General features: G+C 38.8%; 2 protein-coding genes across 2 annotated transcripts; one reads left to right on the forward strand and one right to left on the reverse strand.

Annotated features, from left to right (window-relative positions):
• Window positions 1-431: 431 nt before the first annotated feature.
• On the reverse strand, window positions 432-3871 carry wmd (serine-threonine kinase receptor-associated protein wmd). The gene is made up of 7 exons (XM_090164934.1): window positions 3574-3871; window positions 3293-3432; window positions 3080-3230; window positions 2926-3025; window positions 2731-2868; window positions 838-974; window positions 432-774 (listed from the first exon to the last, which is right to left on the reverse strand). The coding sequence occupies exons 1-7, from the start codon at window positions 3689-3691 to the stop codon at window positions 551-553; spliced, it is 1008 nt and encodes a 335-aa protein (XP_090021060.1). The 5' UTR covers window positions 3692-3871; the 3' UTR covers window positions 432-550.
• A 957-nt stretch (window positions 3872-4828) lies between these two features.
• On the forward strand, window positions 4829-16550 carry LOC149958336 (uncharacterized). The gene is made up of 11 exons (XM_090167148.1): window positions 4829-4899; window positions 5302-5473; window positions 8787-9071; window positions 9840-10070; window positions 10136-10216; window positions 10820-10974; window positions 11448-11686; window positions 12482-12621; window positions 12836-13316; window positions 14006-14520; window positions 16001-16550. Exons 1-11 carry the CDS (start codon window positions 4829-4831, stop codon window positions 16394-16396), a joined length of 2766 nt encoding a protein of 921 aa, XP_090023274.1. The 3' UTR covers window positions 16397-16550.
• The last annotated feature ends 567 nt before the right edge of the window (window positions 16551-17117 follow it).

Raw genomic sequence — 17117 nt, forward strand, 5'->3', positions numbered from 1 at the left:
ATTTAAATTCTTTAATGATGACTGTAAGAACTATAAACGTTAAAGTAAGAGTAATAAGTATAATTTTTTTATGGTTAGTGTGACCCCCCTGGGAAGCTTCAAGCTCCCCCCCCCCGCACCGCGGGCCCTGCGGACCATCAGCTACGCCACTGTGTCAAAGCCCAGATCATTATTTAGTTAACTTCTTTGCTTAATTTCAAATAAATCATTAAAACTCTAAATTCCTATTTTTTCAGCTCAAAAGTGTATTTTTCTTGAAAGTAATAAATCGTCAACTGATTTAATCCGTTTACAGTTTAAATAAAATAGCTCGAATCATACAGATTTTGAGCGAATCTCAAGCAGCAAACAGAAAACTATTACTTGATCCAAGAGGTCTTAGAGTAATTAGGGATAAATAAATGCTATTAAATAAAACAACAAAAACAATGCACAGTATAAATATATTTTATTATTTTTTTTGGCGTTTTCTTAATATTTCATGTACGGAGTGTGAGTTATTTTCACAAAGTAACGCGTGGAATACTTAAGCTTAAGCCTGTCCCATTTTTCACAACTCAACCTTCAAAATGTCATTTTGAACATTAGCCGCTGCATCTGAGTTTTCATTTCCAATAATTTCGCTAGCCTGAACACATTTCCAAAGCCCGTAAGTCTTTCCAACTGTTGTTTGCCATAAACGTAACGTGCCATCTTCACTTCCACTAGCGTACAACTCTCCGTCTGGCGAAAACCTAATGCAGTGAACTGGACCAAAGTGACCTTTAAATGATTCTGAAAAGTAAAAAAATAGCTTAGAATTTAAACTTTATTTCAATCTAGTTAATAGTTATATACCTATTTCACTTCCAGATTCGTAATTGTACTTGTACATCTTGAAATCCTCACCTCCACACACAAATACTGTTTTTTCAGGATGCAGAGACGCCGAATTCACCAAAGTAGGCACGTTATATTCTTTAACTTTCTCATACCTGAAAACAATGCATAATTGTAATTAAGAAATGTTTAGAACCTGAGAGAAGATGCATCCATAATGCTTATATCAGAGTTTGTCACAGTTTTTTCACAATCAAATTCCCTGACTTTTCCAGATTTTCCCTGACTTATTTTGTATTTTTTAACCTATATTTTAGAAAAAGTTTCCTATTTGCAACCAAAATTAAAATCCCTGATTTTTAGACTAATTTTTAAAATTCCCTGACTTTTCCCCGATTTTTAGACTAATTTTTAAAATTCCTTGACTTTTATACCCAAATTCAAATTCCCGGATTTTTCCTAGGAATTCCTGGTTTTCCAGGCAACCCTGCTATTTTAAATTGAGCCCCAATAAAGTAATTATTAAGCCTAAACAATTATTATAATTTTTTAAAATTTAAAAAAATAGAAGAGCGTTAAGGTGGCACCTGCAAAGTAAGTCTTTTAAGCATATAGAGATCACATATAAAATTTATAAAAATTGTAATGGAATTTGCTTTCAATATGTACAATATACGACCATTACCAATTCTTTAAAAAAATTAATTTTAAATGTTAAACAGCAAAAACGACACAAATCATGTTAAATTTATAGCTTTGATGACATGCAAGTTAAAATAATTTATTTCGGAATTAGACATTGGCTTTTAGGCAAGTTTGAATTGTTTAATGATTGTTGAGTATCAAAGTTTTCAATTTATAAAATTAATATTAAATTTTCAGATTCAAATTCCCTATTTTCCCTGACCATTTTAAAAGATTTTCCCTGACTTTTTTAAGACTGAAATGTTTATTTTATATTTTACTTTTATTAGAAGTAATTAAGGTTATTTCAATATTGAAAAAAATAGCCAAACTTTCAAGGAAATAAATGATTATCATATAATTTGTCATAGATCTAGAGTAAAATTATCTTCAAAAAGTGTCAAAAGAAAATTGAGTTCCCTGACGTTTTACAAATTCTTAAAATTTCCTGACCTTTCCCTGATTAGGCCCATTTTTAAATTCCCTGACATTTCCATGACGTGTGGCAACCCTGTATTATTTTATTGCCGAATTTAATTTGGCACTTTTATAGTTAACCCCATTTAGAACCAATTTTTTTAATTTAAATAGAGAAACAGTAAGGTACCTGTAAGTACCTGTGTTTACACTGTGTAACCTTTAAATTAAGTCTAATTAAGCTTAGTCTAATATTTTATTATATAAAATACCAAAATTATGGTTCCATAATTGGGATTTAAATTTTTAAGGTATGAAAACGTATATTTTTAAATTTCGACTACAAAAGATACTTAAATTTGCTGACAGTTTCTATGGTTTTTCTGCTACAGTACATGCCATTAATGACAATACTAGCGAATGTCTTTCAAACCCCCATTAGCTTAAATTTCTAATATGAAAGGTTACGCTTGGCAGATATCTTAGTATTTGTTTACCCGCTTATGTATGAAATCGACATCTAGTCTGTGTAATGAAGTCATGTATCTGTTAGTTACGCAAGTGAGTTTATAAGCTAGACTAAAGAGGGAACTAGAAATTGACCCCAGTCAGCGGAACCATTTAATTTTGGATTATTAAAGATAATTAAACCCTAACATGAATCATCAGGTTTGGCATACTTTGGGTTTAGGATAAAGCATAGCTCAATGAAGAGTTAGTTATTTTAAACGCCCATAATATAAACATACACTTGTTTTACACAATTCCTCTCATCAGGTTGAGGCATTGTAGGACAAAAAAGTTATTTACCTATTTGTGTCCCAAAAGCTAACAGTATGGCCGCTACTGACAGTCAACATGTTTCCATCCTGGCTTAGTTCGATACTATTTGGAACTGCTGAGAAATCAATTTTCTTTATTTCATCTAGACTGGCTTGGTCCCAAAACCTTATGAAAAAATTAATACAATAAGTAGGCTTTTTTATAAGTTTGAATAACAAATACCTTATGGTTTTGTCATCCGAAGCGCTGACAATTCGTTTTTCATCCTTTAAAAATAACGCATGACGTACACCAGATGTATGACCAGGAATTTTAATAGGATCTAAATATTTCATTGTTAGTGATTTGTTTCAGCTTAAAAATAAATTGACCATACCAGCTTCAGGCTTATTCAGATCAAAAATTCGCATTAACTTCTCATTACTGCCAGTTAAGAGACGTACGTCATCTTGGCTAAATACAACACTTTTTACAATGTGCTGATGTGTAAAAGTGTGAATTTCATCACCCGTAACAGCATCCCATATCTGATACAATCATATAGCTGTTTACTTTTCATATATAAATGTTTGGAGCTTCAAAATAATACCTTAGCCGCAAAATCAGCTGCTCCAGTTGCTGCTTTTTTAGCATCTTGATTTAAGGCAACCCCCCAAACTGCGCCTTTATGTCCATCGAATGTACCAATCCAGTCTCCAGTTTCCCCTTGTCTAAGCATAGGTTTTCCATCTATACAATGAAAAATACCGGCGTTTTGATTTCGTAAACATGACTTCACGAAAACCTAAGCCTTGGCAAGGGTTTTTTTATTTGACCTATTTATTGCATTAACGCCAATTTTTCGGGAAATGGTTAATTTATTACAAATACCTTTGCAAGCCGAAATTAAAAAATATCCAGATGCAGTTATAGGACTAAACGAAAGATGTACAACGGGTCTGGTATGACCACTGCAGGTTAACGGTGTCTGTCGCAACGTAGCAGCCATTTTTTTTTTACTTTCTCTGATTGCGTAATACGCTTATTCGTCGCCGCGTGCCGCGAATACCGGTTTTTTTAACCCTTTAAAATTATAGCGTTACCTATTTAACAACTTTCTAGTGCACGAGATCAGCCCGATCGATAATTCAGGTTTCATTTACTGCTCTATAGCACTTCTAGATTGCTCGAAAACTACCACTTTCGATAGATCTCGGAGTTAGTTTTTGGCGTAAGGAGCAAATTATTTAGAGTGCACCTTTTCAGTTTCAAAATAAAGCACCCGAATTGTTGGAACACGTTTCCTTTATCTCTAGATCGGGAGGTCGGAGATCAATCGCGGAACAGTCAAATGGAAAACGCAATCAAGGTTAAATTTAAAAAAAAAAACACCCTTTTATGCTATGATGCTATTAAAGATCATAGTGCTGCCAGACTGCAAGCATGGACTGTAAATTTACAGTCCGTGCTGCAAGTAACTGATCCAACCCTTTCGGAATCCCTGGGCAACTGATGTCATTACCCTTTAAAAAGGGGGCCATTTAAAAACGTATAAAATCATTGACTAAAATTGAAAAGTACCTAGAGCTTTAAAAAATATCCAACTATCTTTCTTATGTTTACACTTAATTTTATTTATGACTGCCGTATTTTCCCACGTGATGTAGCTAATATTGATATTTTTTAAAGAAATTGATCGAAATTGATGTTTTGAATGACCCCCACATATTCACGGCCATTTAAAAGACCACTGAACTGAATATAATATACATGTACAAATCGGCAGTTGTTTTCCCATGATCCGCATTTTGTTTTATCCTAGTCGATACCACGTGACTCCAAAAGAGCCAATAGGGGATCTTCATAAACGTTATGAGATCATCATTTTGCGTCCCCATTCAAGTACCGCTAGACTCTCGGACGTTGAGAGACGCGTTTCGCGTTAGGTTATATTTACAATGTTTATCCGGTATTAACGGTTAGTTAATTTAAAATTGATTGATTAGTTATGGGTTTAACACTTTAGTTCCGAAATTGTTTTACTATCCCAAGTTTAGGCGTGTTTTCCCTGCTTTATATTTTGAAAGGCTTAGCTAAAAATGTCCTAGGAAGTGATTAGAATCGGTAGTGGTAATACAATCGGGTCATGACCGTCACCTACAGTCGCGAAGTTGCGACTTCACGCGGATTTGGGTGCTTTTGGAAATTACTGTTTAGGTAATTAGTGAGTGTAATTAATCGTAACGACGTCATTACTAATTTATCGCTATTCATTCATAGATGGCGAGGCGGAATTTACAAATTAGTATGGCCGGATTTAATTTTGTATATTTCATTGTATTATTCGTTGACTATACTGTATAGATGTATCTTAGAAGGAGACTCCAAAAGGTTATTAAAACAACACACCGTGCATGTAAATGGGGCTGTGTATATTATTATTTTGCCAACAATAAAGCTTTTTTTGCACATTTTATATATTCCTTATTTTGGTTCAGTTACTGGCTGCACGATCGTTGTATTTGAAAGTACATTATATGCGTTTTAAGATTTATTGATTTTAGTTTTGTAAGGATTCCGGTTTATTTCCGGGTCCTAACGAAGATTGTGAATTTTCAGGGATTTCGAAAAGTTCGCGTTATATTGTTCGAATTTCGCCGATTTGATTCCCGTTTCGTTCGTACTTGGTTTTTACGTGTCCATCGTCGTAAGTCGTTGGTGGAACACTTTCAACAGCATACCATGGCCCGATTCCCTAGCGTTTTTTGTCAGTGCCTTTTTACATGGACAAGTTAGTATATCTTGGTTTTTTTGCGTTATACTAACCTACTAAGCCTTTGTATGTCGCGTGATTCGGTCACTGGTTTCCCCTTAGTAACCCGTTTCCCTTGCAAAGGCGTGAGCTAGAAGCGCCTTGATTGGATAAGCCTTTTAAGAGTCATATCACGAAGGTCTGAAAACAAAAACAAAAGATAAATGTACAGGGGTTTTGTTTCTTTAGGAGCTGATAACTTTCGGTCCACTTCATTAATTGGTCTGTAGCGTTAACGTTCCGATAATATTGTTGTCAATTTATCACAATGTTTGTGGTTTATAGATAGCATTATGGTAAAAATCTATCAGTTTTTTAACTTTTTATGGGTTAAATTATTCAATTCGTTTTTACAACATAAGAAATAAAACCTAAAGTGTCAAACAAACGAGTAAAGTACTCATATAAATCACAATTATCTTAAGCTAGAACTTTTTTGATTTTACTACGATGCAAAATATTGATTTTTAATTCCACATTTGGAGGGAAAACGAAATCCCTATTTTCGGTTTATTTCCAACGAAATAATCTGAAATTGGCAACGATGCAATTTTTTTGGCTCGCTGAGAAAAATTTATCTGGCAGTGTTGTTTCTTCACACCGAAAATGGGCAGACATTCTTGCCGCCGAAAGAAGATAATAGTTACAATAGGCGCTTAAATAAATTATCCTCCCAGGAAATCACCAAGAATTAATATTTCCGAGAGCCAGGAACCGCATGTTATTGTTTATATAGTGCTTGTGGAAATAATGGAAACTTTTCACCTGTAAACAGAACGCCGTGTTTTTACCAAGCCTTAATATGTCAAAAAAGCTACCTGGTTAAAAGGGAACACCATGGGAAACGCTTGTTGCTGCCGTAATGGGGAAAATTTCCATTATTTTAACAAGCACTATTTAAAGAGTGACTTGCAGGTCCTGGCTCTTGGAAATATTACTTCTTGGTGATTTCCTGGGAGGATGATTTATTGAAGCGTCTATAGAGGATTACGAGGACGATTAAAATAAAGCAGTGATGGGCTATTCCGTTAGCGAACCGCTCAGCTCGCACACCGCTCGTAGTCTCTCGCGTGTTAACCGCTCAATTATATATTAGCTCATTAATTTATGGTAAATTTTGTGAGCCGGAATGGGCGCTCGTGATGTCCGCTCAATTTTGAGAGCTGAAAATATATTCTACCTCTCAATTTCGCTCAAAGTTACAAAAACCTATCAAATGAGATGAGCAGAGAAGAGAAGTACGTCCAGAACTATTTTATTAAAAAGCTCAAAAGTCAAACCTGGGAACAGACTCATAGCTCGAAGAGTTATTAGGGTAACCCTGGTGACAATACATTTCCAAGATATTACAATGATTTCATGTAGTAATGACTACAGCGGTGGCGTAAAAAATGGCTGAGGTTCCAAAAGGTTCAGGAAAAAAATGGTCCACGTGATAAAATGATTTTTGCGGGCAGGCTCTAGGGAAATTAGTTATGCCACTGGCGTCGGACAAAGTTTAGTTTATTTTGTGCCAATTCCTGTTAATTTATTTGAATCGTAGAAGCCATGTTGAGCAGTAGTATTCGAATTAGAATTTTTGCAACAAATAAAAACAATAGACTGCATGACTGTGGGTAAAAAGAGAGGAAACAGTAGATTCCAGGGTTGCCAGATTCCAAGCACTGGATTATCGTAAAGAGTTTCGATTCGGATCATACTAGATTGAGAAGGATCGTACGGCTGAAAACAAGTCACTTTAGCCCATAAGATATTTAAAGATAAAAAAACAGTTTGTTAAACCTATTATGTCGTATAATTTAGCTCACTTTTTTGTACGAAAAAACGGGTGAGAAAATATTTCCGATTCGTGTTGACAACTATCACGCCCCCCATGAAACCGCAATAGCGTGTAAAAAATAATAAAAGTTTGGAATCTGGGAGATAACCTTTGCGAAAGATGCAATATTTAAAGATATATAAAGGTTTCCGCACTAAAGAAAACAGTTTTTACCGTAAGATCGTATTTTTGCTGTACGATCCAGCCTTTGAATAGTATATCGTACCGTGGCTTTGATTATCGTACAAATACGATCTGGATCGTACTTCTGGCAACTCTGGGCGAGTCGCTAGGGAATATACTACTCTTTATATGGTCCTTGTACGGGAGTTTATCAAAAGGGAAAAAATGATGCGATGGTGAGAGCGTCGACCTGAAAAACCTATGTTAAAGAACCACAGATTCATGTAAATTCTGAGGATGGGGCTACATAATCACGTGTTATGGCGAAGCGGGTAGATATGCCCGAGTCACGTGTTTTGCAAAGCAGGAATGCATGCCTGAGTCACGTGTTTGGGAGCGGGAAGGTATGACTGAGTCACGTATTTTGCGAAGCAAAAAGGTATGCCCGTATCACGTGTTTGGGAGCGGGAAGGTATGCCTGAGTCACGCGTTTGGGCGTCGAACAAAGATAATATAGACCTCGTCCCCTAGATCCGAAAATAGAGAACTTTCTGATTGACGGTTTTCTAACGCAGCTATTACCGACTTCCGGCAGAAGACCTCAGAAAACTCGGGCTCTATTTGTTGCCGTAGGGCGCTATCTATATTTGGTTTCCATAGCAACTATGGAGTTAATTATTTCTGAGTTCCAACAGGAAGTGGGTCAACGCTATTAGCAAGGGAGTGCTTTCGAATCTGAGAAGACTGAGATATTGCTTAGTCTCCACCGCAGTGGCGTAGACAAGGGGGGGTTTCCTGGTCCAGACCCCCCTTGGGCCTACCTTTGACTGTACTAAATTTCCATTCCCTTCTCGACCCCTCTTAACATTCACGCTCCACCTCTCAATGTTTTCGAAGGCTACTGAAATAGATAGAGAGTGATAGATTTCGGTCGCGTGTAGAGCAATTACAGAAGTGCATTCAATTTCTCCACCTAAACAAATTCGTGAGTGCTATTTATAGCATGCCTATAACTTTACCACAAGTTAAAATCGTTGTAATTGTATGCAGCGCGTGATCAAAGTTAGCCGTGGAAAAAATAGCGTTAGGAAAATAGGATAGCTCGTACTTATGGCTGCGTTCAGTAACTCTCAACGAAGTATCTGAAAAATTATTTTCGTTGAGACCATTGCTTGTTGAACGCTTTTTACGCTTGTTGTAAATTTGATAAAATATCGTCTGTTACGGCGTCTGCAGCTAGCCTTACTCCGTGCTGCGACGTCACGTGACCGTTGAGCAACGGACAAAACCTGCTCTTACAGCCGATGTGTTACTTTTGCTACAGCCAATAATTTGTTTTTAATCCGTTAGGACGACAGGGGGCGTCTTATGCGCAGGACAATGATGCGTTATGTCAATTTGGCTTCCACAATTACGATGATAAGTATCAGCCCCTGCGTCAAGAAGCGTTTTCCAACCTTTGACCATCTGGTCGAAGCCGGCATGATGCTGCCCAATGAGAAGAAAGCGTACGAATCTATGCAAACCGTCCACTGCACGTACTGGATGCCCTTGGTTTGGGCTTCCAGCATCGCCACGCGTGCCCGCAAAGAAGGCAGAATACGGGACGATTTCGCTCTCAACACAATCGTCGAAGTAAGCCTCCTTTGGTCGCAGAAATAGTCCCTTCTAAGACCTTCACTATTGGTTTGGGTGTAGCTACGGTGACGATACTATTGGTCTCCGGTCTTCTAGTCTCCAGCATCCACCGTTCGTATGGCTTTCTCATTTCCTGTGTCCAGTCTCCGCAGGATTCGTAATCTATGTAATGGTAAGACTCCGGTATTAATAGATGGAGATTGGATGCTGGAAACCGGAGTCCCAGAGTAAATTGGCACATTGCTTCGTCACTTAACTGTAATATAAGATCTAGTATCTGGTCTAAAATATCTACTATAAGATTTGGTTTCTGCTCTAAGTCTTTAAACTCTCTTATATATTATATAGTCTCTGGTTTAGGGTCTCAACTATAAGATCTAGTATCTGGCTTAGTTTATCCACTATGAGTTCTGGTCTCTAGTCTAGAGTTTCCAGAAGGTTTGATCTTTAGTTTGGAGTTTTCAGAATCTCCACTATCAGATCTAGTCTCTGCATGGTCTTGGGTCTCAAGTTCTCAACACTCTCCACTAAAAGATTTAGTCTCTGGTCTTTAGTCTCCAGGTTCCGGTTTCCGAGTATCTTTCTCCACAGAGTAAGTGTACGGTCTCAGAGGCCGGAGTCTTGTGACTGGTGGCTGTAGGGACCGATGTAGGGAAGGTTGAAAACGAGTGCCTATTTTTGCGACGTCTTTTAGTTAAGTCTGTCTGTTCAAGCACCTTGATTGATGGAATTATGAAATCTAACCAACTGACTATGACTCTACAGGCCATAGCCGCTTACAGGAAGCTTTGCGGAGGACTGTTCAACTACGACTGGATCAGTATTCCATTAGTGTATACTCAAGTCGTGACTTTGGCCGTTTATGTCTTCTTCGTGGCCACCCTTCTGGGCCGGCAACACTTGGACCCCAAACAAGGATACCAAGGCCACGACAACAACGTCTATTTTCCCATTTTCAACTTCTTACAGTTCTTTTTCTATATGGGTTGGCTTAAGGTACTTTCGTATTCGATAAATAACTTACTTAATCACTTAATTAATTTAATAATAATGTGCTTAAGGTGGCCGAAACACTTGTAAATCCGTTTGGAGAAGACGATGATGATTTTGAAATGAATTTCATTTTGGATCGGAACTTTCAGGTGAATAGTCGAATCATAATTGAATAATTATGTTCCATAAGTGTGTCAGTCAGTCAGTCAGTGTGTAAGCTAGGAGCAACAAACACAGCACCCCACACAAGAAGAACGCAACCAGCCAAAAGTAGTGCATTTACTTGCGTACATTTTCTATTGGTTAGACGCTTTAGCGCCGGCTGCCGTCGGAAGGGGAAAATTCGGAAATTGTCTTCCCCCTTTCCGTAAAACGCTCAGCGAAAAGGCTCGCCCCATGAAATATTTACACAACACTGCGTTATCTTGTTTAAAGGCTAGCTGCGTTCTCCTTGTGTTTGTTGCTCCTAGGTGTCAGTGTGTGTCACAGATGTCTGGAGTGACTTAGAATTGACGTTATCAAGCTTAAAACCAATTATCACGTGCCGGAACCCAGTACGACTCTCTGCACGAGCTCACCATGACGACGAAGTACCGAATGCCTTAGTCTGAAGTGCAAAAAATATGTGGTAATTCATAGATCTCAGTCAAAATGTAACACACGGAAGATCGGAAACTGACATACAGTTGTGAAACTTAGTTACAAACTGATGTTCATCTCGATTTACTGTTTTGATTGAATTTTGACTATAGGTGTCTTATTTAATCGTGGACGAAATGCACCAAGAGCATCCCGAACTCATTCGAGATCAGTACTGGGACGAGATTATGCCACCCGAACTCCCTTACACCGCCGGTTCGGAACAGTTCAGAACTGAACCACATCAAGGTTCAGCAGCTACACTAATGTAAGTTTGGGTTACTGGAATTCGGGAAACATTTTACACAGTATGTTATATAAAAATTTTATTATTATTAATAATTAATAATATTATTAAATTAAAATACGTTTGGACTAATTAAAACATACAAAAAAAATCATTCCCATCCCGAAATACCCCCCTCTAGACTTATGCCACAGACAGTTCAGGGGGAGTGTAGCCAGAGGGGTATAGGTGCACGTGCCAGGGGCGTTTTAACTGCCCAGGGCACTCGAGCCCTTTGCGGATTTTACTTGTTGTAAAAATTATTCCAGTTTGTGAACTTGTATATTTGAAATAATTTTATTTAGTTTTGTCTAAACTATTTTCTATATCGTCGCGTATTTTACGTATCTCGTAGATCTTTCGTGTATCTGTAATGTTTTCTGATTAATAAGTCGAAAAGTCAGTTTATAGTGTTTAAAAATCCTACATTACAGACGTAATGTTTATCATTTCAGAGTTTCTCCTAAAGAAGCCGAGATAATACCTTTGACACCTCTGGAGGAAGAGAACGAATTTGACGTTAAGGTGAACCCCAACCATTTCATCCCAGTCAGTGTCAAATCCACGCTTCCCGGAAATTACCTGTCGCGCCAATTATCCGCCAGTACTAGAAGCAGTATTTCTGGTCTAGGTAATCCCCGACAGAACATCCTTTCACATCTGAATCGTCTGTTTTCTAGGGAGAGAGTAAATGGTAAATTTAATCTTTGATTTCCTTCACCTTGATATTTATACAGTTAAAAGAGCGCCAGAGAGCTTCAAAGTGTGGCCTACTCACCCCTGGAAGTAGGCTGCAACAAGCTCAAAACCAAGCAGCAGGGATATGCGAACATTAAGGGTTGGGTTCGTGTGGTAGGTAAAAAAGTACTTGGTAAACAAATAAGGTAACCAGCGCTTGTTGCAGCCTACTTCCAGGGGCTAGTAGGCCACACTTTGAAGCTCTCTGGTGCTCTTTTAACTCATCGTAGGATAATGGGGAAAAAACACTCATACTTCTCAACTCACCCCCTACAACTCCTTAACATTTTTGCATAACCTTTTGAAACACCCTATATAAGCTTAAAGCAAGTGGCGGCTTTATTATTGCCACCTGTATTTTGAAAAGGCCTCTGTTATTAGAGATGGCTTTCGATTCTTCGAAAAACGCGATTTTCCTGGAGAGAGTGGTGCCATCTATTTATGTCAAAGGTTGCTTAAATTTAAAATAGCCAAATGATAACGTCGTCAGAGAGCTATTGTAGAGTATTATAGTTAGACAAATTATTTATCCCGTGTAAAAATATTGTTTATAATTCTTTAATTTATCTTATTGACCAATTTAAAACGATCCAATCTACGTAGTCTAGATTATCTTTGATCTACGTGAGGGTTATCGCTTTTTTTATTTAGACGCTGGCTACATCTATGGCAAAAAGAGCTACTTCACGTCGAGCGACTCGAGCCGCCACTTGCTTTAATATATGTATAACAAGATGACTTGTATTTGTAGGTAGTAGCGTGTCTCTACAGAGTAGCAGACGAAAACGCAAAGGGAAGAAACAAGTGAACAAGGAGCCGGAGTCACCAGGCTCAAGTGCCTCTTCAACGCCATCTACCGTAAATCCCCCCAGACAACATAATGATTATCCCGTAAGTAATTTATTTAACAGGTTAACCGAAGGGGTCAAAGGTTAACCAGTAAAGTTTTTAATAATTATTTTTTGAAAATTAAAATTTCATAGTCAGGAAGTTTTATTTGAAAAGAATTAGCAAAAGTTTTCTTTAAAAATCTGACAGCCCTGTTAACTCTCCTAAGAAAAAGATGTAGCAGGTTTGCCATATCACGGAAAATTAATTTCTTTAGGATGATATCTTCCACCTGTCTGACCTCAATTTAGTGGAAAACTACCACGTCTCGAGCGAAATGCCAACTCCCAACATGTCTACCAGTCTTCAACTGCCCAGCATGTTCATGAGTACACGTCCAGGGATCACGCGTCATCCTAGTTCAAGGCGTCGCCGCCAGTTGCGCTACAGTAACTTGGGTCTTCAAAGCGTGGATACCATGGGTGTTAACGAGCCCGTGGTCGAACCAGAAGTGGCTGTCAAACCGGAAATGAAAAGGGAACGGTCCAGCAGTCTGAAGTTCATTGGTAAACTCTCGAACGCGTTGCTGAAGAAGAGCGGCGAGAAGGTCGACTCTCCCAAAGTTCACAAGAAAGTTGATGTTAATGTTAACATGAAGACCTTGCAAGACAAAGAAGACCAACAGGATGATCATGGCAGTGACAGTGACGAACCTACCTTGAGGATACAGGATCAACCCATAACCGATGGGACAAAAGGTTGGTGCAACAGACGCTTAAATTCAGAAATTATCTAGCAAGTATTAATACACAGGCGGGGCTAGCAAGATAATCCTTTTCGCTTGGGCGAAAAGCAGTGCCAGAAGTTTTCAAAAGGGTAAACAAAATCTGTTAAGCTTAGCTTCCACCAGCCCCCGTCAAAGGACTAGTTTTCAGAAAATCTGTTAAGCTTAGCTTAAATGAGTAAAAAATGTGCCAAAGTTTAGAAAACGCGCTAATAGAAAAAAATCATTAGGCCTAACGTAGGTTTTTGCGTCGGCTATTGGTGTCACCTAGGAGCAACAAACACAAGGAGAACGCAGCTAGCCTTTAAACACGCTAACGCGAGTTGTGTACAAATTTCATTGGACGAGCTTTTACGCTGCACGTTTTACGGGCGGGGGGGGGGGGAGCCAATTTCCGAATTTTCCCCTTCCGACGGCAGCAGGCGCTAAAGCGTCTAACCAATGAAAATTGTACACGAGAAAATGCACGACTTTTGACGAGTTGTGTGGAGTGCTGTGTTTGTCTCTATAGTGCATTTCGATCCTACTAGCCTTGTTTTGCTTGGTCCAGTATCTAAAAGCGAAAAGGTTTTATTGAAGCGTCTAGCAATTACTTTATTTTTCAAGTAGTTGAGTTTATATTAGATTAGGTTTAGAATAAACTTGAATTGGTTTTAATCTCAGGAGGTGGTGACAAACTGGGAAGCTTGTCCTCAGTGGCGGCGTCCTTGTCAGAAGACGAAGGCATGTTCCCCGAAGCCATGAACATGGAAGAGCGCACTCCGTCGCCACCGCCTCCCTCCAAACCTCCGCCCGTGTACGCCTCCCCGACCATCTACGAGAACCCCTTGCAGGAACTCTCCTTTTACGACAGTCACCAGTTAGTGGTCACGTCAGCAACCCCTCCCAAGTCCTTGCCGTCGCCAGGGTCTGGTCACGTCTCGTCGCCGTTGTACGAAACCCCGCCCATCACACCCGGTCCCGAACCACCCAAGTCCAAATCGCCGCTGCAAGAAATAAGGGAACTGACACCCGAGGAGGCCCGTGAAACGGCCGATGCCCACGTTATATCTCCGAGGTTCGAGGACGCCTTGCCCAGGATTTCCGAACCAGTGCCGAAGTCTCCCGAGCGCTTGTCGAAAATTCCCGAAGGAATCCCCGTCCTTTCCGAAAATGCTCCAGTTATTGAATCCTCGAAGGTAAGCCTATTTCAGTCGTTGGAACGTCAAAAGAGCTTTTGTATATTACGCTGTTTTTGAAAGGCTATCCGACCAACACAGTCTCCGTGTCCTACTGAAGACTAAATTTTTAATTTTAACCTGTGAACCTAGATATTTGACCTTCCTAGAGTTTCGACTAATATCAATGGATTAATACTATACTTAATAAACCATTTGACCTCCGTAATTGCAGGCGAAATTTACCCTTGTGGCGTTTATGATAAAACACATCAATAAAACTAAGAACACATAGAGGTACTAAGAACTATAAAAGACTTACATTTTGGCGCCGATGGCTTAAGCCTAACTTGGGCCTCGGTGTAATGGATGTTTACATCGAGAGACAACCGTCGACTGCTTAGACTGCTTCTGAAAGTATAACAACAAGGCAGCATGCGCGAATGTTAAGGTTCATAGTTCTTAGTACTTGATAAAACGTTTAGCGTCCACGGAAAATTGAATTTCGCAATGCAATAAATGTTAGTGAACCTTCAAGCGCTTTAACCAAGAATTAATTAATGTACCTCAGGATGTAGGACTAGGTGGTTTCCTTTCGCCTGTTCTCGGACTAAAATTGTACTCTTTCTAACCTAAACCGTTTAATTCGCCTGTTCCGGGAATGAGAATTACGCTGCCCTTTAAACTATTCGCTTGTTCCGGAGTATTAGGGCTACTCTTTTTACCCCTTCTGAAAAGGAGGTGTAAAGGAGTAAATCGGATTTTGTCGTCTGCTAGCCAGAATTTATCTGCTAAAAAAGTCACAGAAACGTTTTTACCCCGACTCAAACTATTCGCTAACACAGAATCGGAATAAAATGACATCATTTTAGTAAAACCCACACGATCGCCATGTTTACATTCTGCGAATAAAAAGCAGACGACAAAGAATATGAGAATGGTACAAGAGGCTAATGATAATGATAATATCCCCTATTCTTAGGCACATCAATTCATTCTTTGCTTTTTTGTTGTTGTTTTTTTACCATGAAAAATACCCATGTTGTTAATTTTCCGGAAAAATGAAATTCGGAAAAATTTCCAGAACATTTTCCGGATAATGTTCCGCAAATCGGAAAAAAAATTATTTATTTTAAATAATTTAATTAAACATAAATTACTTTTTAAGGGGTTTTAATTTTTTTTTTAATTTTTATCGATATAAAATGTCTAATAACAGTACTTAAACATACTACAAAACATTAATAGTGTTACATTGTTAATCAGTTTAAACTAGTCTAGAGGTTTAGTTTTACTTTTAGATTCGAAAAAATTAGGTGAAAATGCCGCTTTATTTAAATTGGCAAACAATATTAGACTAATGATGGCATGAAAATACATTTTTATTTTTTTCGGAAAAATACGGACAAATACGGAAAATTTTCCGGGAAAAAAGGCCTTGGTCATTTTCCGCGGAAATTTTTCCGACTTACAACACTAAAAAATACGTTTTCTTTACTAGATTGACCCCTTGTTAAAAGTTCCCGAAAGCGAGGCCAAAATAGGCCAACCATTGTCCGTCAAACCAGAACCACCAGCAGCTGCGTTCCCCGAGGTCGTTCCACCCAAGGAAGCGGCCAAATCCATCTTAGTCAACAGAGGCCGGAAGCCCTTCCGGACCACGAGCTTGAAGACGATTAACGACGACGAAGAACAAGCGGCGGCGCCAGCCAAGCCCAAGAAGAAGACCAAGTTCGTGACCATTAGCCAGCCCACGAGTCCCGACAATGACCTCTACGGTCCAAATGACGAGGAGCCCTTGCTCAACTTCAGTCCGCCGGAGGATGGCAGCCCGAAGAGCGTCGAAGACTTGACCGCAACCATCAAGCGGAAACCATTTTTCCAAAGTGACGTTTGAACTGAGGGCGATTGAGGTGTACACACTTAAGGACGTTATAATGAACATTCTCAAACACCACCAAGAATGCGGGTATTTTGTAAGTTGTTTGTTAATATTTGTGGACTAACTGGTGGTGGTTTCACTTTCTTAAATTAACTAATATTTGCTAGATGGTAGATAATTATGTACTTTTCTTTTTTGGTTTCTGTTTAGAGGTATACACAGGGTGTTTCAAAAGGTTATACAAAAATCTTAAGGAGTTGTAGGGGGTGAGTTGAGAAGTATGCCTGCTTTGTTCCCATTATCCTACGATGAGTGAAAAGAGCGCCAGAGCTTCAAAGTGTGGCCTACTAGCCCCTGGAAGTAGGCTGCAACAAGCGCCAAACCAAGCAGCAAGGACTTTAAATACTGTTGAAGTTTACTTTTTTACGCTAATTACCTCGATTTGTTTACAAAGTCCTTTTTACCTATCACACGAACCCAAACCGTATTGTTGGAATTTCCCTGCTGCTTGGTTTTGCGCTTGTTGCAGCCTACTTCCAGGGGCTATAAGGCCACACTTTGAAGTTCTCTGGCGCTCTTTTAACTCATCGTAGGATAATGGGAACAAAGCAGGCATACTTTTCAACTCACACCCTACAACTCCTTCAAATTTTTGCATAACCTTTTCAAACACCCTGTATAAGTAGTGGCCAAAAAGACATATTTACCAAAAGTGTGTCAATCGAATCTTTTTTTA

Source organism: Leiobunum rupestre, chromosome 2 (genome assembly GCF_980474605.1).
Source record: "Leiobunum rupestre chromosome 2, qqLeiRupe1.1.hap1, whole genome shotgun sequence".
In the NCBI taxonomy this organism is placed as follows: domain Eukaryota; kingdom Metazoa; phylum Arthropoda; class Arachnida; order Opiliones; family Sclerosomatidae; genus Leiobunum; species Leiobunum rupestre.